Below are 27,186 nucleotides of genomic sequence, written 5' to 3' on the forward strand. Positions count from 1 at the left end.
TGTATAGTATGAAGATTTTTACAATGAACATTAACTACTTTTCAATCATGGGAAAATTAACCTATTTTCATTTGGAAAAATTATACTCTGGAAAAATATAGTTTTATGAAGCTTTGCCACATTGCTTATTTTGTGTGTATGTATTTGTGTGTGTGTGTGTGCTTGCATGTGCATGGTCTGGCAATCGAACCATGGTCTCCCGCATGGAAGGCAAACATTCTACCACTGAACCACCCATGTACCCCACGTTGCTTCTTTTTGCAGATAAGAAAGTGAAGTGACACAGTATAGAAAAATGGATATGAATACATTTATTAGAAAAACATGATGACTTTACAAATAATGATTAGGGAACTCAGCATGGTTATTCAATTAGACAGGACAAAGAACTGTATATCAGTGTATCAATCAGAATTATTATTTGTAAGAAACAGAAACCAACTTGGGCTATTTAAACAGAAATTAAATTTATTGAAAGAACTTGAGTTCTAATGGTGATTGTGCTGGTTTGAAATGTCATATAGACCCTAGAAAAGGCATGTTTTAATCCTAATCCCATTTTGTAAAGGCAGCCATTTCTTCTAATCCCTTTTCAGCATTGTATATTTGAAAATGTAATTAGATCATCTCCCAGGTGATGTGATGTAATCGAGAGTGGTTGTTAAACTGGATTAGGTGACGACATCTCTCCACCCATTTGGGTGGGTCTTGATTAGTTTCTGAAGTCCTATAAAAGAGGAAATATTTTGTAGAAAGAGAGATTCATAGAGAGCAGAGTAGAATGACATAGCCACAAGAAGCAGAGTCCACCTGCCAGTGACCTTTGGAGATGAAGAAGAAAAATGCCTCCCGGGGAGCTTCATGAAACAGGAAGCCAGGAGAGAAGCTAGCAGGTGACGCTGTGTTCGCCACGTGCCCTTCCAGATGAGAGAGGAACCCTGACCGGGTTCACCATGTGCCTTTCCAGATAAGAGAGAAACTCTGACTGTGTTCACCATGTGCCCTTTTACTTGAGAGAGAAACCCTGAACTTCATCAGCCTTCTTGAACCAAGGTATCTTTCCCTGGATGCCTTAAATTGGATATTTCTATAGACTTGTTTTAATTGGGACATTTTCTCAGGCTTAGAACTGTAAACTAGCAACTTATTAAATTCCCCTTTTTAAAAGCCATTCCGTTTCTGGTATATTGCATTCCGGCAGCTAGCAAAGTAGAACAGATTTTGGCACCAGGAGAGTAGGGTGCTGCTACAGTTTGCAAATACCAAACATGTTGGAACGGCTTTTTAAATGGATAAGGGGAACATTCTGGAAGAGTTGTGAGAAGCCTGATAGAAAAGCCCTAGAAATCTTTGAAGAGACTGTTGGTAAAGACACTTCTGATAAAGCCTTAAACAGAAATGAGGCGTGTGTTATTGTAAACTGGAAGGAAGGTGATCCTTGTTTTAAAATGGCAGATAATCTGGCAAAATTGACTAGTGTCTTTGGCTGGAAAGCAGATTTTAAAAGCCATGAACTTGGATATTTAGCAAAAGAGATCTCAAAATTTAATGTGGAAAGTGTAGCCTGGTTTCTCCTCATATCTTATAGTGAAATGCAACAGGAGAGAGATAAGCTGAAAACTGAACTCTTGGGTACAAAGAAACCAGAAATTGATGTCCTGGAAAATTCTGGGCTTCCAGGAAGGGAGACCCCAGAGAATAGTGCTCCATGTGAGGATTTGGCCAAATGTGGAACCAGTCAGCCATTTCAGAGAAAACCAGGATTGGACATGGAGTTATACAGGAAGGATTTGTGTAAACTCCTTATGTCTGATGGGCACGATCCAAGGCTACTGCATAGAAAACCAACCTGTATAAACAGAGCTGCTGCCAGTCTAGACTGGGGGGTTCAGAGAAGGGACACATTGGAGGAAAAATAACTTCAGAGGCAAAACCATGGAGACTGAGGTCTGAAGTCAAGAAGCCTCAGGCCAGGAGAGCGGACCCACCCAAGCCCGTGAAGAGGGTGAGTTTGCCCCAAAGGCAGAGGATGGGCCTTCTACCTCCTTGCAGTGGAAGAGTCATGCCACCTCAGGCCTTGGAGAGAGTGAAGCCCATTCCTTGGGGTTTGGGGAGAGCCTGGCTGCCTCCACATGGAGGGGTTGAGTGTGTGCCCCAGAGATGGCAGAGAGCCCAGGTGCAACCCCAATGCTTGGAGAGAGTGGAGCTGAGAAAAAAAGTGGTCTCCCCAATGTCCCCCAAGGTTGCATTCAGAGAGAGGCAGGCCTCTGTGTAGGCCCTTGGAAAGGGTGGGACTGTCGCTTTAGGAAGCCCTGAAGATGAATGACTCTCAGACTTTGAAATCTAATGGACTTTGTTCTGCAGGTTTTCAAAACTCTGTGGGTCCAGTGACTCCTGTATTCTTTCCTTCCTATGGAAATGTGCATATGTATCCCATGACATTCCTCCTTTGTATGTTAGCAGCAAATAAGTTATTATGAATTTTCAAAGGTCCAGAGCAAATGGACAAAATTTTACCTTAGGACTGTCCATGCCTTTAATTAACTTTGATGAGACTTTGTACTGATTGTATTAATCTTGTATTTGAAATGTTACTGGAATGGTTTAATGTTCTCTGATACTGTTATGAAATGAATGTATTTTGTATATGGGGAAAGCATGTCTTTTTAGGGTCCAGAGGGTAGAATGTGCTGGTTTGAAATGATGTATGGACCCTAGAAAAGGCATGTTTTAATCCTAATCCCATTTTGTAAAGGCAGCCATTTCTTCTAATCCCTATTTAGCATTGTATGTTTGAAACTGTAATTAGATCATCTCCCTGGAGATCGAGAGTGGTTGTTAAACTGGATTAGGTGACGGACATGTCTCCACCCATTCGGGTGGGTCTTGGATTAGTTTCTGAAATCCTATAAAAGAGGAAATATTTTGTAGAAAGAGAGATTCATAGAGAGCAGAGCAGAATGACATAGCCACAAGAAGCAGAGTCCACCTGCCAGTGACCTTTGGAGATGAAGAAGAAAAATGCCTCCCGGGGAGCTTCATGAAACAGGAAGCCAGGAGAAGAAGCTAACACGTGATGCTGTGTTCGCCACGTGCCCTTCCAGATGAGAGAGGAACCCTGACCAGGTTCACCATGTGCCTTTCCAGATGAGAGAGAAACTCTGACTGTGTTCACCATGTGCCCTTTCCCTTGAGACAGAAACCCTGAACTTCATCAGCCTTCTTGAACCAAGGTATCTTTCCCTGGATGCCTTAAATTGAACATTTCTATAGACTTGTTTTAACTGGGACATTTTCTCAGCCTTAGAACTTTAAACTAGCAACTTATTAAATTCCCATTTTTACAGGCATTCCGTTTTTGGTATATTTCATTCTGGCAGCTAGCAAACTAGAACAGTAACATAAAATAGTTCAACTCCTATGGAGGGGAGCTAGCAAAATTACATATGAAGTAGCACTCCTACTTGCAGAAATCTGTCTACAAGATAAAGTTGCAAAAATACACAATACCATATGAGCAAGATCATTCATTACTGCCTTATCATAATAGCAAAAGATTGGAAATAACCCAAATGTTCATTGGAAAGAACTGATAAATTACAGTGCATCTACAGAATGGAGTTCCATGTAGCTGGAAAAACAAAACAAAACAAAACGAAGAATATAAGGCCTGATCTTCATAGGGTATTTTAAAGTGAGAGATGTAATGGGTAGAAAACCTTAAACATTTTGTATTAGGAAATGAGAGGAAAAATGGTTATACATATATGTATTTGTCTTTTATTTGTAAAAGGAAGCTAAGGAAGGATAAATGAAAAACTAATGAAAAATGGTTACCCGAAGAGAGAGGGAAGAAGGGAAGGAGTGGAGGAATCAGAAGAAAAGACTTTTCTAAAAGTCCCTTGTAACATAGTTTTAACTGTGGAACCATGTAAATATTTCCATAATTAAAAGACAAAATTAAAAAGTGAAAACCAAGCAGTCCTTAAAAAGTAGAAATAAATTGAAACAAATTAACTCTACATCAAGTTGTTGGCATAAACACTCAGAGAAAAGAATGGCTTCAAATTACTTTAAAATTCAGTATATTGTTCATTCATAGTGGGATAAATTCTAAGAACAAAAGAACTGCTAAGAAATCTTAAATTGCATTCAGTTGTCTTACTGCTATTAGTAATATACAGTTATTTGGAAAATTATAGTTACATTATAGGATAAAGCAAAGTAGTAATTATGCTAATATTATTAGGACCCCAGATTTTAAGTGTAAAAGAAAAAAGATATAAATATAAAAATCAGTTAAGTTCATTAAAAGTTGTGCACTGTTAAGACTGAACAGAAATATCATAACTTTTTTCCTCTTAAAAAATACGTGTATCTGTCTCTTCTGCTGAAAAGGCTTAGAAGCAATGACAACTGTGTGTGAGTCGAGGATATCAAATTGTGTTAGCAAGAAAACTACTGAAGACTAATGGGGGTCATGTCAGAAGGATACTGTAGCCAACTTGAAGGGGGTTAATTTGAGCATAAAAAGGGATAATGATTGTAGTAGATTGAAACATATCATGTATATAAAAATCATTAGTTCAAAATGATACTCATCTCTGCAAAATTTATTGGTCACTCCCGGAGGTTGTTAGGTCACTAGCTCTTTACTCTGAAAACTGATAAATTAAGGGAATGAAACAAGCATACTGCTTGTCCTATTTGAACTGTATTTTAAGGTAACCAAATATTTGATGAGGGGAAATTCTTTATAGAACTCTAGCTAATAGTTGTAAAGGGAATGACAGAATTAGAAAATCACCATTTTACAAGTCCTTTTAAAATAGGCAACAACATCACTAGAATTTAAAAACATTAGGTGAAGGGTTGGTGGTGAATTTCAAAATGGAGGGAGGGATCAGGCTGACACCATTTAAATCTATTGATCAATCTTGACATCATGAGAAGTGTGACAAACAGATTTCTTGTGCTTCATGTGCTACAGTAGGAAATTCATAGCATTGCTATAAAGTAATCTTGCCTAAAAATGGAATGTGAACCTAATGAATCCTCTAGATCAAATTACCAGTTTATAGGAAACAGGGTTGGAGGAGCAAATTAAATATTACAAGCTGTTCTAGTTTGCTAGCTGCTGGAATGCAATATACCAGAAACGGAATGGCTTTTAACAAGGGGAATTTAATGAGTTGCTAGTTTACAGATCTAAGGCCGAGAAAATGTCCCAATTAAAACAAGTCTATAGAAATGTCCAATCAAAGGCATCCGGGGAAAGATACCTTGGTTCAAGAAAGCCGATGAAGTTCAGGGTTTCTCTCTCATCTGGAAAGGCACATGGCGAACGCAGTCAGGGCTCCTCTCTCGGCTGGACAGGCACATGGCGAATACGGTATCATCTGCTAGCTTTGTCTCCTGGCTTCCTGTTTCATGAAGCTCCCCGGGAGGCGTTTTCCTTCTTCATCTCCAAAGGTCGCTGGCTGGTGGACTCTCTGCTTCGTGGTGCTGCAGCATTCTCTGCTCTCTCTGAGTCTCTCTGAGTCTCTCATTCTCCAAAATGTTTCCTCTTTTATAGGACTTCAGAAACTAATCAAGACCCACTCAGATGGGTGGAGACATGTCATCCCCTAATCCAGTTTAACAACCGTTCTTAACTAAATCTCATCAACCAGGGAGATTATCCCATCACAGTCCCAAATACACAGCATTGAATAGAGACTATTCTACCTTTAAGAAATGGGATCCATATTAAAACATGGCTTTTCTTAGGGGGCATACTTCCCTTCAAACCAGCACACAAGCAATCAGTCAAATCCAGAATGTGGGACCATCTTAATGATCTAGTTCCAGCAAATCATGGCATGAAAGATAAGGAGAGAGGAATGATTTTATAGAATGAGACACAAGAGATAGCAATCAAATGCAATATGTGGACCCTGTTGGGATGTTAATTTGAACATCCGGATGTCAAAAGATATTTTGAGACATTTGGGGAACTAAAAATATTGTCTAGGAATTTAATGATCTTAAAGAATTATTATTAACCTTGTTGATAAAATAATGGTAAGGTGGTTATTTTTAAAGTCCTTATCAATTAAAGATGCATATTAAAATATGAAGGGCTGAAATTACATATCTGGGGTTTGCTTTAAAAAGGACACAAAAAAGAAATGTACGCCTACAACTTCTCTAATTTAAAAAGTACAGAAAATGTAGAGTTTGATAGATAAAACAAGAGGACAAAATGTTGACGATTTCTAAAACTGGAGGTGGGTACATCAGACTTGACTGTACTGGTCTTTCTACTTTTTATGGCATTATTGAAAATTTCCATGACAAAAAGAGAAAAAAAGTCTATTGGCACAGAACTGTCAAAAAGAGCTGGAGAGTTAGACTTAGGGTAATGCAGTCAGGAGCATTGTGCAACATCATGTCACAGAATTGAGCAGGTGCCAATGATGCCACTGCTGAATGTTGAACTCTGCAGCTCACCCTTTTGACCCCAGTGGCACTGGATATTGGATGTTCCAGCTAGTACTCATGTCTCAAAATCTCCACCTGGCTGCAACAGTTACTCCTTCCTGAGGAGGTTCTCCCTTCTTTGTGTTACTAGCCTCCATTTCAAAGCCCTGGGTTGGGTTTTTCTGATTGGCAAATCTTCAGTCTCATCCCAGCATCCTTCACTGAAAGGGAGGCTGGAAAAGTGTCTGGCACTTCTAGCCTCTCTACAGGGAGAGAATGAATTGTTTCTCACCATGTCTTATATAGTAGTGAACTCCTCAATTATGAGAATGATTTTTAGAAAATGGGAAGCCAAAAATAATGACAAATGTGTCTTAGAATCAGTATATTTGTAATTCTGAGTTACTGAAGAACGACAAAACAATGTTTAATCAGATTTTTCCCTTTTGATTTTATTTGAGGAAGGTTAAGATACTAGTTGTTTCAGCAGTGAGCTAGAGTTGGAGTATATTAACCGAGTCCCTGGACTGGAAGAAATCTTAGTCATTCAGTCTAAGACTATATTTGCAACTTCTTAAATGCAGAAATACTCAAGGTAAATGAAGAAAATGGAAATATCTTTGCTAATATCAAATATTTTTGCTAGTGGTAAATGGAGATAGAAGGAATTAATACCAAAACAAAAAAAAGCAAACAAAAACTCCAACTCTTACTTTAGCCAACAATTTTTCTTTTCTGCCTTCAATAAACTTTAGCCTATATTCATGGCTGCTAGTAAGGAGGAAATTGGAAGCTTGGATGTCTGTTCTTCTTGTTTCTTCCCCTCACATTTTGGTGGAATTGATACTACTGGTAGGCAGTAAGACAGGCAAATAGGAATTGGCCTATGGATGATCCATAGAATCTTTAGTCAGATTTTTAATAATTGGTGGTAAAGGTACTTCTTTGGTTGTCAAGATATCTCAAGTCCTGTTGTCAGGTATCTGGTCTTAAATTTTGCTTTAATTATAAAATATCTGGAAATTAAAGTAGATTGGGCATTATGTAGCATCTACACTGCATTCTAGATTTATCATGGATGTGTTAACTTCAGCTATGTCAAATAGAGTTTAATTTCCCTTGTCTCTTAGATTTTTAGTCCTTCATCAGTTCTATTGACCTGATAGCTCATAAGGTACTCAAGGCTGTTCTTGTTGATTGTAATCAGTGAAGTTAGAAGTTTTTGAAGTTAGAAATTGTTACTTGTTTGAGACGCTCACATTACAATTTTTGATTCCCATCTTCTAGTTACTGCCAGCTGTAAGGTTATGCATAAGGAATATATAAAATATTAGGAGACCTTTTCTTTTCTTTTAAGTACCTCTTATACTTCCAACGAACTCTGGGCAGGATAATTTTTTAAATTTAGGATTATGTCTATAGCAAAGATTTGTATTTGATTGACTAAAATAACTTTATTATAAAATGTGACATTACTTTTAATTGCATTTTTCAGCTATAATTTATTCTACTTCCAGGAATACAAACTAGTGATCCTAATGCAGTGGTCATAGGATTGGCACCAGAACACTTTCATTATCAAATTCTGAATCAGGCATTCCGGTAAGTCTTTAGCTGTTTATTTTTCATTTGATCATACACTCCCCTTTTTCCCTTCTTTAATCTTTTTCATGTTAAGGTTTTATGTTTTTGCCTTCTGGCTACTTGAATGTACATGAGGACAGATATCATCAAGATTACTTCAGGGTCACCATTAAATAATAGTTATTATTACCTTGACTTTGATTTTTAAAAAATGATTTATTTGTTAAAGTGTGATAATCACTGCAGCTTTTTTTGGTTTATAGAATCAATATTCTTGAATAGAAATTAATAATAAAATTGTAACTTTAAAAAAGAAGTTTTAACTTTATTATTACTTCTGTTATTCTCCACTAACTATGCTAATCACCAAAGGAAAATAGCTTCCAATGTAATGCACCAAAAACAGTACATGTGATTCTCCCTCCAGAGAAAACAGTCTATGGAAAAGAGTTGACACACCTGACAGTACTTTCGAAGAAATTGGACAATTGAGTGATAATAACCTGAACGCAGGTAGTAGCAGTAGGGGTGAATATTAAACAACTTTCAGAAGGTACCGTCAATATGACTTAATGAATGATTGAGTGACAGGGATGAAAAACAAGAAGTCAAAGAGGACATCCAGATTTCCAACCTGAGTCAGTATGAAAGAGAATACACCCTCTTGGGGATTTAGGAGGTGATGAGTTTAGGTTGGGGCTGTTTTCCCTATGGGATAGCCAAGTGAAGATGTTCCAATGGCCATTGGAAGAAATTCAGAAAAACATAACTAATGCAGGATGATATTACAAATCTTCATGGTTGGCGTGTGCATTTTTCTTATATAAATGTTTTGCTGCTGCTTTCAAAAGGAAGACTACACACTAGTTCTCGTACTCTCTGAGATCAATTGTATCCAGATTTACTGGCAAACCTGCTCCAGAGTAAAGTTGTGACTTTTTTCCGTAGGCTTTTCATATTGCCTTTTATTTCTTGTCAAACCGCTGAACAATATAATTTACCTTTATAGTCTTTTGAAATGTTGCATATATATACATTGAACTAGTTTTTTTATTTTAATGGTTTGGTAAATGTTTGGTATTTAACTGCAAGAATGCTATAAAAACATCATTTTCTTACCAGTACGAGGAGTAATTCTACAAAAATCATCTAACTTTATGAGAATTCATTTCTTGAAGTATATATTCTAGAAAACTTGAAAACTCACTACAAGGTTTTTATATCTAGCACGTTATTTGTTGTAGATCTTGAAAATGGCTCTCCTCTTTGTGCAGTCTTTGTGGCCAAAAATAGCACTTTGGGATTGACATCTTTTTATCTTGTGTGCACATTAATTTTAGATCCTCAGTTAATTTAAAGCACAGCTGACTTATGCACTTTTATTTGTGACTTTGTTAGTCACTGTGATATTCAAACTTTTGTTTAAAATTAACAAACTCACGTTTTATAGTTGCTCAGTATCAGTTTATTGTTATTATTTCTTGGATATACATTGCTATGCTAGATTGCTTGAAGGTCTGTGGTACTAAAATTTCCTACTTTAAAATTATCCTACTTTAGCTTTTTGGGAGGGCTTATCCCATGCACTCCTTAAGTAAATGTTACAACTGTAGCAAAATATTTCATTTGAAATAGAGAACCTGCTACCATTTTTTACTTCTGAATTACTCCCTGTAGTAGTTAGATTCAGTTGTCAACTTGGCCAGGTGAACGTGTCTAGTTCTGTTGCTATAGACATGAGCCAATGGTATGTGAACCTCATCTGTTGCTCATGACATCTGCAGTCGTCTAAGAGGCGTGCCTGCTGTAATGAATGTTTGATTTAATTGGCTGGTGCTTAAATGAGTGAGTTCAGCGTAGCACAGCCCAAGCATCTCGGCATACCTCATCTTAGCACTCGCAGCTCAGCCCAGCCCAGGCCTTTGGAGATGCAGAAAGGAATCACCCCGGGGAAAGTTGTTGGAACCCAGAGGCCTGGAGAGAAGGCCAGCAGAGACCATCCTGTGCCTTCCCATATAAGAAAGAACCTCAGTGGAAAGTTAGCTGCCTTTCCTCTGAAGAACTAACAAAATAAATTCCCTTTTATTAAAAGCCAATCCATCTCTGGTATGTTGCATTCTGGCAGCTAGCAAACTAGAACACTCCCACTACCTTCTATTCTTTTCTTTAACCACAAAATTCAAGAAGAGGGTATTGATTGATTTTAGCCGCTAATTTGGGAAGGACATTTTTAATAGGAAGTTGGGTGGTCTTTGTCTTTGATGAATACTAGACTCAGGGTAATAAAAATATGTTGACATAATACTGACTTTGTAATTGCTCGGATGCTGTCTAATTAGTACACTTTCCTAACCATATTGATTTTTTTTTAAACACTACATTTTAAAGCATTACAGTGCACTTACGGGTCAACTCTAATTTCACAAATGCACTTAACAGCTGAGTGGAGAGTTAACAGAAGGATTTTAGGTCTTGCCCTTATTTGCATATTGATGTTTCCATAGAGGCTATGTCTTCCAACCAGTGACTGCAGCTGTTTGGATTGTGTTCATCTAAAATGAACTACCGATTAGTTAAATTACTATTCAGGTTGATTATGAGAATAAACATTGGATTTTAACTCCATTGAATGGCTGCCTTGAATATCAGCTTCAGGGGCATACTGCCTTCAGTCATATACATAAACATTTCATGTTGCATTGACTCGTATTTACTGTGTTTTTAAAAGTACCCCCCCTCAAAAAAAAAGGCATTTACAGTCTGTCTACAAATGTCTTAAATGCTGAATGAAATTGAGAAGAGTGAATTTTAAAAAATTTATTTTGGGGAGGAATGTGAGCCAGTTAAAGGGAATAGATATTATTTGGAATTTGATTCTATAAAACATTCAAGTCCTAAGAGCCTTTGGTATCCTTTTTCCTTTTTTTAATACTAAAAAATATGAAGAATAGTATAATGACTATCCATATGCCTGTCAACCCGTTTAAGAATGAAAATTATTGACACATTTGATATCTACTGCATATTTTTCCCTATTTGCATTACCTAGGACCCAAAGATAATCATGATTATGAATTTAGTGTTATCATTTTCATACAGTTCTTTATACTTGTAACATATATATGTATTTCTAGACAGTAATATAGTATTATTTTGCATGCCTTGCTTTCTTTCCTAGCAATATTATATTACTAGGGAATATAATATAATATTATGTGGTTCATCAATATGAATATTCATAGCTCTATTTCATTCATTTTCATAGTTGTATTACCAGCATTTAACAAGACCTTTTTTCACCTTCTGATCTTAGGTAGAAATCCAGATCTTGAGCATTTTAGTAATGGGTCAATTATAATTAAATTTGCTTATCTTTATTAGGAGGAAAGGCTAGCTGGGCAAACAGATCATGTAATAGACTAATCTGAACTTAGTATTAACAAGACTAAAAAATATCTAATTACAAAGTAGTGTGTCCTTATAGTAATAAATTTAAAATGTGAAAAAAGAAATTAAAAATCACCTGTAATCCCACTACCTAATGTGAACCACAGTCAACATTTTAGCACACAGCTATTTCATTTGGTTCCGTGTACATATGTAATTCTACTAAGATGAGGACGTATACATACTATGTTATAATCTATGTTATAAAAACCTAGTACATCAAAACCACAATGAGATATCATCTCACACCCACCAGAATGGCCATTATCAACAAAACAGAAAATGACAAGTGCTGGAGAGGATGCGGAGAAAGAGGCACACTTATCCACTGTTGGTGGGAATGTCAAATGGTGCAACCACTGTGGAAGGCAGTTTGGCGGTTCCTCAAAAAGCTGAATATAGAATTGCCATACGACCCAGCAATACCATTGCTAGGTATCTACTCAAAGGACTTAAGGGCAAAGACACAAACGGACATTTGCACACCAATGTTTATAGCAGCGTTATTTACAATTGCAAAGAGATGGAAACAGCCAAAATGTCCATCAACAGAAGAATGGCTAAATAAACTGTGGTATATACATACGATGGAATATTATGCAGCTTTAAGACAAGATAAACTTATGAAGCATGTAATAACATGGATGGACCTAGAGAATATTATGCTGAGTGAGTCCAGCCAAAAACTAAAGGACAAGTACTGTATGGTCCCACTGATGTGAATGGACATTCGAGAATAAACTTGAAATATGTCATTGGTAACAGAGTCCAGCAGGAGTTAGAAACAGGGTAAGATAATGGGTAATTGGAGCGGAAGGGATACAGACTGTGCAACAGGACTAGATACAAAAACTCAAAAATGGACAGCACAATAATACCTAATTGTAAAGTAATCATGTTAAAACACTGAATGAAGCTGCATCTGAGCTATAGGGTATTTTTGTTGTTGTTTTTTACTATTATTACTACTTTTATTTCTTTTCTCTATATTAACATTTTATATCTTTTTCTGTTGTGTTGCTAGTTCCTCTAAACCGATGCAAATGTACTAAGAAACGATGATCATGCATCTATGTGATGATGTTAAGAATTACTGAGTGCATATGTAGAACAGTATGATTTCTAAATGTTGTGTTAATTTCTTTCTTTTTTTCTTTTTTCTTTCTTTCCGTTAATAAAAAATAAAAAAAATAAAAATAAAAAAACCTAGTACAGTATATTGTGCATGTGTTTCCATATTAAATATTCTTCTAAAACATGTTTGATTTCTACAGCATATTCTAATTTAAGAAGTATAATAAATTATTTAGCTATGAGTTTTCCTATTGTTGGTTATTTCCAAGTTGTTGAAATTTATTTTAAAAAACTTCTGAGGGAAAATAAAAACCCACAAACCTCTGAGAATATATTTGTTGAAAAGTCTTTATGGGTTTTTTAATAAATTTTTTTTCAGGATTATAGTTGCGAAGTCAAAGAAATTACTAAAATTTGAGACAAGGAAAAAATTGCATGGAATTGTAAGGATAAAGCATTTGCTAAACCTAGGAAAACTAAGAACTCTTTTCTGTAAATTAAGAGCAACTGATTTATAGCTTTATGGAAAGCATTATAAGAGGATAATATGAGCAATTATATGCCAGCAAATTAGATAACCTAGATGAAATGAGCAAATAGCTAGAAACACATGAACTACCTGACTCAAGAAGAAATAGAAAGGCTCAACAGACCAGTAACAAAGAGACTGAATCAGTAATCAAAAGCCTACCAATAAGGAAAAACCCAAGACTTTGGTAAATTCCTTGGTGAATTTTACCAAACATTCAAAGAAAGATTAACAACAATCCTTCTCAATCTCTCTTAAAAGGGATGTTTTCTAACAAAGCCAGATAAAAATATCACAAGAAAAGAAAATTACAAACCAATATTCCTCTTGAATATAGATGCAGAACTCCCCAACAAAATACAAGTAAACCAAATCCAACAGCACATCAAAAGAATTATACACCATGATCAAGTGGGATTTATCCCAGGAATGCAAGGGTGGCTCAGCATAAGAAAATAATTTAATGTCATATACCGCAATAATAGAATGAAGGGGAAAAAATGAATAATCATCTCATTTAATGCCAAAAAGGCTTTTGACAAAATCTAGTATCCCTTCTTGATAAAAACACTCAGAAAACTAGAAATAGAAGTAAACATCCTTAACATGATTAGGGGCATATATAAAAAATCCCACATGTGGGATCAACAATGCCATCCTGATAAAAGGGAAAAGAAGTGTAACAAATAAGGTATCAGTGGCTGAGAGAGTTCAAATAGAGTCAAAAAGGTACACTGGAGGTCACTCTTATACATGCTCCAGTTAGACATTGCTACCTACTCTAACTTGCCAAACCCCAACCAAAACCATTCCTGCCAATCCTAAAGAACACCTAGGGCATTATATAAGATTCTGCTGAAACATCATACTGATATTTCTTTTAGCCTCTGGTACCATAGAGCAGCTAGAAATAAAAACCTAAAATTGTGGAATTTTATCCCATACCAAACTCTGAAATCTGTGCTACACCTAGTTGTTGCGATGTACTTTGAAATTTATTGCATATATATGTTAATTAAAGAGGAGGAGAAGTATAACAGAGAAGATAGGATTTAACAAATGAGTATGACTGCTGAATCATTATATTGGTATTTCTATTGGTCTCCAGTATCTTGGAGCAGCTAGAAGAAAAAAACAAAAAATTGTGGAGCTGTAACCCATACCAAATTTTAAAATCTGTTCTATAACTACTTGTTGAAATGTGCTTGGATGCTTATTACTTTTGTGTATATATGTTATATTCCACAATTAAAAAAAAACGTTAAAATTAAAAAAAAAATTTAAATCCTACAGCTAACACCATATTCAATGCTGAAAGACTGAAAGCTTCCCCCTGAGGTTAGCAAACAAGACAAGGATGCCCACTGTCACTTCTGTTATTCAACATTGTATTGGAAGTTCTAGCCAGAACAGTTAGGCAACAAAAAGAAATTAAGAGCATCTAAATTGGAAAGGGAGAAGTAAAACTTTCCCTAATTGCAGATGACATAACTCTACATAGGAAAAAATCCTAAAAGATCCCCAACATAACTCCAGAGCTAATAAATGAGTTCAGCAAAGTGGCAGGGTACAAGTTCAATATGCAAAAATCAGTGTATTTCTAGTGTAGAAATACACTAGTAATGAACAGTCTGAAGAGGAAATCAAGAAAAAATTCCATGTACAATAGCAACACAAAGAATCAAATATCTAGGAATAAATTTAACCTAGGATATAAAGGATTTATATGTAGAAAACTATAAAACATTACTGAAAGAAATTAAAGACCTATATAAATGGAAGTATATTCCATGTTTGTGGATTAGAAAACTGGTTGTTAAGATGTCGATTCTACCCAAACCGATTTATAGAGTCAGTGCAATCCCAGTCAAAATTCCAACAGTCTTCTTTCCAGAAATGGAAGGGCCAATTATCAGATACATATGATGAGACTCCAAATAACCAAAACGGTCTTGAAAAAGAGCAAAGTTGGAACAAAGTAATCACATTTCCCGGTTTTGAAACTTATTATAGAACTACAGTAATCAAAACAATGTGGTACTGGCTCAAGGACAGACACATAGACCAATGGAATCTGAGAGTTCAGAGATAAACCTTTATGTCTGTGACCAACTGATTGTTGAAAAAAGGTTTCCAGTCCACTTATTGGGAAAAGAATAGTTTCTTCAGCAAATGGTGCTGGGAAGGATGGATATCCATGTGAAAAAGAATAAATGTGGACTTTTCCCTCACACTGTATACCAAAATTAACTTAAAATGTATCAAAGACGTAAATATAAGAACCAAGACTATAAAACTCTTAGAAAAAAACATAGGGAAACATCTTCAAACCTTGTATTAGGCAGTAGTTTCTTAGACTTTACACCCAAAGAACAAGCAACAAAAGAAAAAGAATAAATGAAAACATTTTGTGCATCAAAAGAGTTATCAAGAAAGTAAAAAAGCAACCTACAGAATGTAAGGAAATATTTGGAAATCATGTATCTGATGAACGTTTAATATTTAGACTATATAAAGAACTCCTGCAACTCAACACAGAAGACAGACAACCCAATCAAAACATGGGCAAAAGCCTTGAATAGACATTTCTCTAAAGAAGAGGTACAAATGACCAATAAACACATGAAAAGATTAGGTTGTATATGTGGTACGAGAATAAAATTTTCTTAAAAATCATGGAACTGCACAACACAAACAGTGAACCCTAACCTAAAACAGAGACTGTAGTTAATAGTATAATTATAAAAATGTGCTTTCATCAATTGTAACAAATGTACCACACCAATGCAAGGTGTTAATGATAGGGTGGTATATGGGAATCCTGGATAAAATACAATCATGTATAAATTGTTCTGTAAACCCACAACTTATCTAATTAAAAAATCAAGATGAAAAACCTCATTAGCCATCAGGGAAATGTAAATCAAAACCATGAAATCCACATCATACCTACTAGAATGGCTACTATTCAAAATAATAATAATTATTATTATATTATTAAGGACTATACTTAATATAATAATATAATAATATTGTTTCAATGATTGTAACAAAGGTACTATTCTAATGCATATTGTTGATAATAGGGAAAAATGCGTGTATTGTGGGTATATATGGGGCGTTTATTTTCTGCATGGCTTTTCTGTAAACCTACAACTGCTCTAATAAAAAAAAGTCATTATACCTCAAGATAAATAACAGTGTGACTTCAAATTTAAATACATACATCAGTAAAAGCTGTTTAAGCGTAATGTTTTTTTTGTCTTTTTTTTTTTATTTCTTTAAGAGTAATGTTTTGAAGCTTTGTTAATGTCTTCTTTCAGATAATTGTTGTAGGGTATGAGAATCCTCCAAGTCTTAGAAACATGTTTGTATTCACTCACAAAATGTACAGAGATTAGTTTTTTTTTTGTTTTCTGGGAAAACAGAGATTCTTATCACCATAGATAGTTTCTGTTGAATATTGGATTGTTTTCTTTCCCCATCTCCTTCTCCAGAAAAAATAAAAAGTTGAATTACTCCAATATATTGAATTCCTTGGGAAAAGAAGAGAATGGGAGAGAAAAAAAAACAACAATAATGGCCTCAGTTATTGCTACATTTATACTATAAATCCTGAATCTCTTCTAAGTAGTTAGAGCCTTTGGCATGAGGAATTCCAAACCGTGTGGCAGAAGGGCTCAAATTAGAAATATTTCTTTGGGGGTTTCCATTTTGAAAGGGCAGTCTGCTATAATCTTCTTAATTAAAATCCTGACTATAAAAATAAAAACTTTGGGGATAAGAAATTGTTTAATGCTTATAAAGAACTTGAATTATTTAAAATGTTAATATATGCAAGAGAGGAAATCTATATACAGATTTTCAAATCATAGAATATAGAATGGAGTTAAATATCAGGGCTACTAACTACTCTTATTTTTTCATTTGGGGAGATTCTTTTATGATCAAGGCAACTCTTGCTACTCTAGAAAAGTTTCAGGTGAATAAGCCACATAAATACATTCTGTTACCGATTTTTTTTTTTATTGAGGCATAAAATACATGGATGAAACACCATGTATTCCGTGAGGCAGAAAAGATTTTGACCTGTTTCAGGAACCAAGAGATTGGAGAAGATTGGGAAATTGGAGACTGGAGATGTAGCTGGGATCCAGATAGGGCAAGGCCACAGGCTTTGTTAAGGACTTTTGATTTTATGCTGTTTGCAATGAGAAGCTACTGAAGGGTAGACTAAGAGTTACATCTGGAGGACCTCTTTTGTTGCTCAGATGTGGCCTCAGTCTCTCTAAGCCCAACCTTGCAAGTGAAATCATTGCCCTCCCCCCTACATGGGACATGACATCCAGGGGTAAAAGTCTTCCTGGCGATGTGGGAGATGACTCCCAGCGATTGAATCTAGACCTGGCACTGTGGAATCAACAAAGTATCAGTGGCAGAGAGAGTTCAAATAGAGCTGAGAGGCTACTCTGGAGGTTGCTCTTATGCAAGCTTCAGTTAGACATTGCTACCCTCCATAACCTGTCAACCTCCAACCAGGACCATTCCAGCCAATTCTAAAGAACACCTAGGGCAATATATAAGATTCCACAAGGGTTCCAGGCACTAGAGTAACTTTCCAGAAACCTACAACTTCCAGATGGATCTCTGGTCCAGATAAGTCCTAAAACCTAGCCCAGCCTCTCCAGAACATCAGATAGTTCCATCTCCCTACCCCTTATTAGTGATAGACCCTTTCAATAGCAAAAATTTAGAATTGCCATAGTTCAAAAACCCCTAAAGAGAGGGATGGAAAGATCAAAGGTGATGGTGGAGTTATACATAGAAGATAGGATTTAACAAATAATATGAATGCTAAATCATTAAATTGATATATCGTTTAGTCTCCAGTATTAGAGCAGCTAGAAGTAAAAATCTAAAATTGTGAAATTGTAACCCATTTCAAACTGTGAAATATGTTCTACAACTAATTGTGGTGCTGTGCTTTAAAATTTATAGCTTTTTTGTATATATGTTACTTTTCACAAAAAAAGAAGGGAAAAAGTCGATTGTGATGATAAAAAATATGTAAGCCCTCTAGCATCCTATATTCTGGAGCAGCGAGAAGGAAAGATATGAGAGAATCATATGGTAGCCCATAACAGAATCTTGGATCTATCCTGTAACTACTTGTTAAAGACTGCTTTGAAAACTATTGCTTTTTTATTTCTTGGCTTTGTATATGTTATACTATACAATAAAAAAAGTTAAAAAAAATATATAAAGCAGGGATGAGCATGATCTAATGTGCTTTTAAAACTCCCACTATGGGCATACAATTATTTGGGCAAGAGGAGAAAACGGGAAGACTGTTGCAGAAGTTCATGTAAAAGAGTAAGAGAAATTTTTGTTTTGGAATTTAAAATTACTGGATTTGCTAGTAGGTAAGAATGTTGAGGGAGGGATAAAGGAAAGCAAGATATCAAGAATAGCTACTAGGATATCGACTTGAGCAACTAGGTGAATTTTTTTGAGATGGGAGAGAGGAGGGGAGGATGTTTGGGGGAGCAGGATGAATGGGACTCACTAGTGTGATATTGGGCATATAGGGTAATTCTGACAGTTAAGATGTAGTGTTATTTTATTCCCACAAGATTTATCAGTGAAAATGGTGAAAAGTCATTCACTTTCCTAGAAAGGTGTAAGTTATTTAGAAAGACATTCTGGTATATTTGGAGGAGTGGTAGGTTGACTTTCATAAGGTGTAGTTTGCACACAATGGGATATCATCTGACACCCACTAGAACGGCCATTATCAAAACAGAAAACAAATGCTAGAGAGGATGTGGAAAAAAGAGGCCACTGTTAGTTGGAGTGTAAAATGATGCAACTGCTCTGGAAGGCAGTTTGGCTGATCCTCAAGAAGCTAGGTATAGGCACTTAGGCTTAGTGAGACATGGAATTTAGTTCATCCTCCAGAGCAGCTAGTAAATAGCCAGGAGCAGTACAGAACAACTACTGGGGCACATCAGTGACCAGACACACAGTGTACACCAATCTGGATAAGCTGGACCAGCTGTGATCCCACCCAGCACCATGAGTCCCCCAAGCTGGAGATCAGCCCCTCCCCCACAGGCTGCATTCCAGAGGGGAAACGGAAAGAGACTTTACTAGCAGCAAGGGGCTAAGCTCAACCAAGCTCCAATTGTTTAAATAATTAACAAATTCTGACTACTAAAAATAGACCCTCAGCTCAGCTGAACTTCTAGTAAAACCTAAGGTTGCTGGGTTTTGCCCTGGTGCTGAAGGAAAAAGAAGGAAAAAAAAAAAACAAACAGGTTTTTTTTTTTTTTTTATCAGACATCGCAAAGTACTTGAAAGGGTCTGGGGCCTGAAGGAAAGGAGCGGGCACATAGGACCTGGAGATACACAGAGCAATGTACCAAGTTAAGCTCTTGATTGGCAAACCCGAGGAATGGAGATCCTGCTCTGAAAAGGATTTTTTTTCTTTTCTTTTTTTCTTGGGTGTGCTTCTATGGTTTGACTGCTCTCTGGACACAACTGCGAGGCTTCTCAGGCTCCAACTGCCCCAGGCAAGGGTAGAATTAAGCTCCTCTGAGAGATGAAGAGGCTGGTCAGGTGAAAGAAAGTAAATTCCCTGGAGGCTATGCCCTCCCCAGGAGAGGGGTGAGCCCAAATCAGGTGGAATCCCTCCCTCAAGTAATTCAGATCCCAGGGACTGGAAAACTGAAGCGATTAAAGCCAGCCTACAACCTCTCCTCTGTCTCAGCTATGACCCCTGCAGGTAGAGTCTGCTGAAGTTTAAGGCACGGCATCACTTTATGCTGGTGGAACCTGCAGGCAGACAAGCACTACATACTGGGCAGGATAGGAAAAGCACAGAGTCTAGAGGCTTCCATAGGAAAGACTTTCAACCTGCTGGGTCTCACCCTCAGGGAAAACTGATGCAGGGGACTCTTTCCTCCTGAGAGGAGGCCAGTTTGGTCTGGGAAAATCTGACTGGGGTCTATAAAACCTAAGTAAACCCTCCTTAGGAAAAAAACAAAAAGGACACTATACAGGCGGGCAAGAAACAAGAAAACAAGAACTGAAAAATTCTGATCTGTTCATACCTATGCTGGAGGTCTAGAATAAGCTGAACTGAATGTGAAAGAACAGAAAGACAACAAATTCATCCAGCAAGAAACTCCTAGGTAAAAACAATCTCCAGAATAAAAAATTTAAGGAAATTAAATGTCTAGACACCAGCAAAAAATAATGAATCATACTAGAAAAAATGAAGATGTGGCCCAGTCAAAGGAATAAACCAACAATTCAGTTGAGATACAGGAGTTGAAACAATTTATTTAGGATGTTCGAACAGATATGTAAAATCTCATCAAAAATGAAGTCAATGAATTGAGAGAGGATATAAAGAAGGCAAAGGATGAACAAAAAAAAAGAAATCAGAAGTCTGAAAAAGCAAATCACAGAACTTATGGGAAAGAAAGGCACAGTAGAAGAAATGAAAACAAAAAACAATGGAAACCCACAATGTTAGATTTCAAGAGGCAGAAGATAGGATTAGTGAACTGGAGGATGGGACATCTGAAATCGGACAAGCAAAAGAAAATATAAGGATAAGAATGGGAAAATGTGAGCATGGGGCAGGCCACAGTGGCTCAGAAGGCAGAATTCTCAAAGCCTGCCATGCCAGAGACCCAGGTTCGATTCCCAGTGACAGCCCATGAAAAAAAAATATTTATATATATATATGTGTATATATCATAAAATATATCATATATATATATGAGCAGGGACTCAGGGAACTGAATGACAAAATGAAGCTCATGAACATACATGTTGTGGGTGTCCCAGAAGGAGAAGAGAAGGGAAAAGAAGGAGAAAACTAATGGAGGAAATTATCACTGAAAATTTCCCAACTCTTATGAAAGACTTAAAATTACAGATCCAAGACGTGCAGCATACCCCAAACAGAAAAGATCCAAATAGACGTACCAGGACACTAATCAGAATGTCAGATGTCAAAGAGAAAGAATTTTGGAAGCAGCAAGAGAAAAGCAGTCCATCATATACAAGGGAAGTCCAACAAGACTACATATAGATTTCTCAGCAGAAACCATGGAGGGGAGAAGACAGTGGTATGATGTCTTTAAGATACTAAAAGAGAAAAATTGCCAACCAAGAATTCTATATCCAGCAAAATTGTCCTTCAAAAGTGAGGGGGAAATTAAGATTTTCAGCTAAAAAATCACTGAGAGAATTTGTGACTAAGAGATTAGCTCTGCAAGAGACAGATAGGAAAAGACAGGAGTGAGAGGTATGGAGAAGAGTGTAGAAATGAAGACTATCAGTAAAGGTAAAAAAGAAGAAAAATTAGATATGACATATAAGATCCAAAAAGCAAAATGGTAGAAGAAAGTACTGCCCTTACAGTAATAACACTAAATGTTAATGGATTAAACTCCCCAGTCAAAAGACATAGACTGGTAGAGTGGATTAAACAGGACCCATCTATATGCTATCTACAGGAGATGCATTTTAAACCCAAGGACAAGCATAAGTTGAAAGTAAATGGTTGAGAAAAAATATTTCATGCAAACAACAATCAGAAAAGAGCAACATACCTGTCATAACCTGCCAACCCCCAACCAGGACCATTCCAGCCAATCCTAAAGAACACGTAGGGCAATATATAAAATTCCACAAGGGTTCTAGGCACTAGAGTAACTTTCTAGAAACCTACAACCTCCAGATGGGTCTCTGGTCCAGATAAGCCCTGAAACCTAGCTCAGCCTCTCCAAAACATCAGATAGTTCCATCTCCCTACACCATATTAGTGACAAACCCTTCCAATAGCAAAAATTTAGAATTGCCATAGCACAAACAACCCCAATGAGAGATATGGAAAGATCAAAAGTGATGGTGGAATTATACATAGAAGATAGGACTTAACAAATGAATATCAGTGTTAAATCATTAAATTGATATCTCTTTTAGTCTCCAGTATTTTAGAGCAGCTAGAAGTAGAAACCTAAAATTATGAAATTGTAACCCATGTCAAAGCCTGAAATATGTTCTATGACTAATTGTGGTGCTGTGCTTTGAAATTTATAGCTTTTTTGTATATATGTTATTGTTCATAAAAAAAGAAGGAAAAAAAAGTAGATTGTGATAATAAAAAAGTACTTAAGCCTTCTAGCCTCCTATATTCTGGAGCAGCTAGAAGGAAAAATATGAGAGGATTGTATCATAGCCCATGACAAACTCTGAGATCTATCCTGTAACCATATATTTTTTTCAATCATTAATTTCATGTTTATTTTATATAGGATCTTTGACAAGTTTATGGGCTTTAAAATGATCAATTCATAACATTTAAAGACAAATTTTCCTCTCAACTAATGATTTTCATCCTGCTACCTACAGTTCAGCTTACCACCTTTTGTCTATTATAGCCATTTTTCATTTCACAGGATCTGAAATACACAATTGTATCTTATGGATAAAACTGTTCAAGCCTGTTTTCAAATTATGTCCATAAAGAGGTCAAGTTCTCAAGCTTACATTAAACCATGCTATACTGATTTATCAATATAAATCCAAGTCTTCCTTCCCTGTTTATCCATTACACTAGACAGCAATGCTATGTAAATTCTTTTTTTTTTCAGTTTTTTAACAGTCTTTATTTCTTTTTCACTTTTTAAATATATTTTTTATTAATTAAAAAAAATTACAGAAACACAAACATTCCCAATATGTGATCATTCCATTCTACATATATAATCAGTAATTCACAATATCATCACATAGCTGCAGATTCATCATCCTGATCATTTCTTAGAACATTTGCATCAATTCAGAAAAAGAAACAAAAAGACAACAGAAAAATAAAATGAAAACAGAAAAAAAAACCCATACACACCATACCCCTTACTACTCCCCCTTGTAACCACCTTTTTAAAGAGTACTTTGAAAATTATTGATTTTTTTCTTTGCTTTGTGTGTGTGTATGTGTATATATATATATAATACTATATGATAAAAAAGTTAAAAGAAAAAAAGAGAAGCAGGAGTAGTTATACTAATACCCCAAAATTAGACTTCAAATGTAAATCAATTAAAAGAGACAAAGAAGGACACTCTGTATTAATAAAAGGAGGCATAACAATCATAAATATTTATGTACCGAGCCAGAGTGCTCCAAAATACATGAGGCAAACACTGAAAAATGAAATAGACATTTCTACCATAATAGTTGGAGACTTCAATTCCCTGCTTTTATCAATGGACAGAACATCTAGGCAGAGGATCAATAAAAAAACAGAGAATTTGAATAATACATTAAACAAACTAGACTTAACAGACATTTGTAGAACATTACACCCACAACAGCAGGATACACTTTTTCTCAAGTGCTCATGGATCATTCTGAAGAATAGACCATATGCTGGGTCACAAAGCAAGTCTCAATAAATTTAAAAAGATTGAAATCATACAAAGCACTTTTTCGGATCATAAAGGAATGAAGTTAAAAAATCGATGATAGGCAGAGGGCCAGAAAATTCACAAATGTATGGAAGCTAAACAACACACTCTTAAACAACCAGTGGGTCAAGAAAGAAATTACAAGAGAAATCAGTAAATATCTGGAGGCAAATGAAAATGAAAGCACAACATATCAAAATTTATGGGATGCAGCAAAGGCAGTGGTAAGAGGGAAATTTATTGCCCTAAATGCCTATATCAAAAAAGAAGAAAGAGCAAAAATTGAGAGCTTTACTGGTCACTTGGAGAACTAGAGAAATAAGAGTAAACTAACCCCAAAGCAAGCAAAAGGAAAGAAATAACGAAGATTCGAGCAGAAGTAAATGAAATTGAGAACATGAAAACAATCAAGAAAATCAACAAAACCAGAAGTCGGTTCTATGAGAAAATCAATAAGATTGATGGACCCTTAGCAAGGTTGACAAAAAGAAAAAGAGAGAGGATGCAAACAAATAAAATCACAAATGTAAGAGGAGACATAACCACTGACTCTGCAGAAGTATAGGAGGTAATGAGAGGATACTATGAACAACGTTATGCTAAAAAACTCGACAATGTAGATGAAATGGACAACTTCCTAGAAAGGCATAAACGACCAACATTGACTTGAGAAGAAATAGATGACCTCAATAAATAAATCAATCACAAGTAAAGAAATTGAAATAGTCATCAAGAAGCTCCCCAAAGAGTCCAGGCCAGATGGCTTCACACGTGAATTCTACCAAACATTCAAGAAAGAATTAGTACCAGTCCTACTCAAACTCTTCCAAAAAATTGGAGAGGAGGGAAGGCTACCTAACTCATTCTATGAAGACAACATTACCCTCATCCCAAAGCCAGACAAAGATATTACAAAAAAAGAAAACTACAGACCAATCTCTATTATGAATATAGATGCAAAAATCCTCAACAAAATTTTTACAAATTGAATCAAGCAGCACATTAAAAGAATTATACATCTTGACCAAGTAGGGTTCATCCCAGGTATGCAAGGATGGTTCAACATAAGAAAATCAATTAATGTAATATACCGTATCAACAAATCACAGCAGAAAAACCACATGATCATCTCAATTGATGCAGAAAAGACATTTGAAAAAATTCAGCATCCTTTCTTGTTGAAAACACTTCAAAGGATAGGAATAGAAGGGAACTTCCTCAATATGATAAAGGGAATATATGAAAAACCTAGAGCTAACATCATCCTCAAAGGGGAAAAACTGAAATCTTCCCCCCTAAGATCAGGAGCAAGACAAGGATGTCTGCTATCACCATTGTTATTCAACATCGTGTTGGAAGTTCTACCCAAAGCAGTTAGACAAGAAAAAGAAACACAAGGCATCAAAATTGGAAAGGACGATGTAAAACTCTCACTGTTTGCAGATAATATACTATATGTCAAAAACCCCAAAAAATCCACAGCAAAACTACTAGAGCTAATAAATGAGTACAACAAAATGGCAGGTTACAGGATAAACATTCAAAAATCTGTAGTGTTTCTATACACTAGTAATGAGCAGTCTGAAGGGGAAATAAAGAAGAAAATTCCACTTACAATTGCAACCAAAAGATTAAAATATTTAGGAATAAATTTAACTAAGGATACAAGAGACTTATACAAAAAAAAATTACAAGAAATTGCTAAAAGAAATCGTGGGAGATCTAAATAAATGGAAGGGCATACCATGTCTATGGATCGGAAGACTAAATATAGTTAAAATGTCAATTCTACCTAAATTGATTTACAAATTCAATGCAATACCAATTAAAATCCCAAAAACTTACTTTTCAGAAATAGAAAAACCAATAGCCAAATTTATCTGGAAGGGAAGGGTGCCCCAAATAGCTAAAAATATCCTGAGAAATAAAAATGAAGTTGGAGGTCTCACACTACCTGACTTTAAGGAGTATTACGAAGATACAGTCATCAAAACAGCATGGTACTGGCATAAAGATAGATATACTGACCAGTGGAATAGAATAGAGTGTTCAGATATAGATCCTCTCATCTATGGACAACTGATCTATGCCAAGGCAGTCAGGCCAACTCACCTGGGATGAACAGTCTCTTCAATAAATAGTGCCTAGAGAACTGGATATCCACATGCAAAAGAATGAAAGAGGATCCATATCTCACACTCTATACAAAAATTAACTCAAAATGGATCAAAGACTTAAACATTAGATCTAAGACCATAAAACTTTTAGAAGAAAATGTAGGGAAGTATCTTATAAATCTTATAATAAAAGGTGGTTTCCTAGATCTTACACCCAAAGCACGAGCATTGAAGAAATAAATAGATAAATGGGAACCCCTCTAAATTAAACACTTTTGTGCATCAAAGAACTTCATCAAGAAAGTAAAAGACAGCCTATACAAGGGGAGACAATATTTGGAAATGGTATATCAGATAAGGGTCTAGTATCCAGAATAGATAAAGAGATTGTTCAACTCAACAACAAAAAGACAGATAACCCAGTTACAAAATTGGCAAAAGACATGAACAGACACTTCTTTTAGAGGAAATACAAATGACTAAAAGGCACATGAAAAGATACTCAACTTCCCTGGGTATTCGGGAAATGCAAAAATAAAGATATCATCTCACCCACCAGAATGGCCATCATCAATAAAACAGTAAATGACAAGTGCTGGAGAGGATGTGGAGAAAGAGGCACACTTGTCCACTGTTGGTGTGTCAAATCGTACAACTGCTGTGGAAGGCAGTTTGGCAGTTCCTCAGGAATTAAGTATAGAACTGCCATATGACCTGGTAATACCATAGCTAGGTATCTATACAGAGGGCATGAGGGCAAGGACAAAAAGAGACATTTGCACACCAATGTTTATAGCAGCATTATTTACAATTGCCAAGAGATGGATACAGCCCAATGTCCATCAACAGACAAGTGGCTAAACAAGCTGTGGTATATACATATGATGAAATATCATGCAGTCATAATAATAAAGTCATGAAGCATTTAACAAAGTGGATGGACCTTGAGGACATTATGCTGAGTGAGATTAGCCAGAAACGAAAGGACGAATACTATATGGTCTCACTGATATGAACAAACATTAATGAATGAACCTGGAGAATTTCAGTTAAGAACAGAGGGCATCAGGAGATAGAAATAGGGTAGATATTGGGTTATAGGAGCTGAAGGGATATAGATTGTGCAACACGTATGATTGTAAAAATTCAGAAATGTATAGCACAATACTACCTAATTGTAGCACAATAATATTAGTACAATAAATGAAGCTGAATGTGAGAATGATAGAGGTAGGAGTGCTGGGGGCACAAATGAAACCAGAAGGAAAGATTGATGATAAAGATTATGATGGTATAATCTAGGAATGCCTAAAGTGTATAATGATAGTGACTAAATGTACAAATTAAAAAATGTTTTTGCATGAAGAAAAACAAAAAACAGACAAAAAGAAGCTAGTTATAGAATTGCCATATGATCTCGCGATCCCATTATTAAGTATATATTCAGAGGATACAACCATATCAACAGACATTTGCACACTGATG

The 27,186-nt window shown here is 35.9% G+C and overlaps 2 protein-coding genes across 3 annotated transcripts in view; one reads left to right on the forward strand and one right to left on the reverse strand.

Moving 5' to 3' along the window:
- The window catches only part of KATNAL2 (katanin catalytic subunit A1 like 2), a 305,997-nt gene that overhangs the window by 80,489 nt on the left and 198,322 nt on the right, over positions 1 to 27,186 (reverse strand). The gene's annotated exons all lie outside the window — the stretch shown is intronic.
- HDHD2 (haloacid dehalogenase like hydrolase domain containing 2) overlaps positions 1 to 27,186 on the forward strand; it is a 69,911-nt gene that overhangs the window by 19,226 nt on the left and 23,499 nt on the right. For both annotated transcript variants that reach the window (XR_013165143.1, XM_077135538.1), the window contains one exon: positions 7,980 to 8,064. Coding sequence is in view for 1 of the 2 variants with exons in the window: in XM_077135538.1 (XP_076991653.1) it covers positions 7,980 to 8,064 (85 nt within the window). In the remaining variant the exon portion in view is untranslated. The remainder of the gene's footprint in view (positions 1 to 7,979; positions 8,065 to 27,186) is intronic.

The sequence above is a fragment of the Tamandua tetradactyla genome, chromosome 18 (genome assembly GCF_023851605.1).
Source record: "Tamandua tetradactyla isolate mTamTet1 chromosome 18, mTamTet1.pri, whole genome shotgun sequence".
Taxonomy (NCBI): Eukaryota; Metazoa; Chordata; class Mammalia; order Pilosa; family Myrmecophagidae; genus Tamandua; species Tamandua tetradactyla.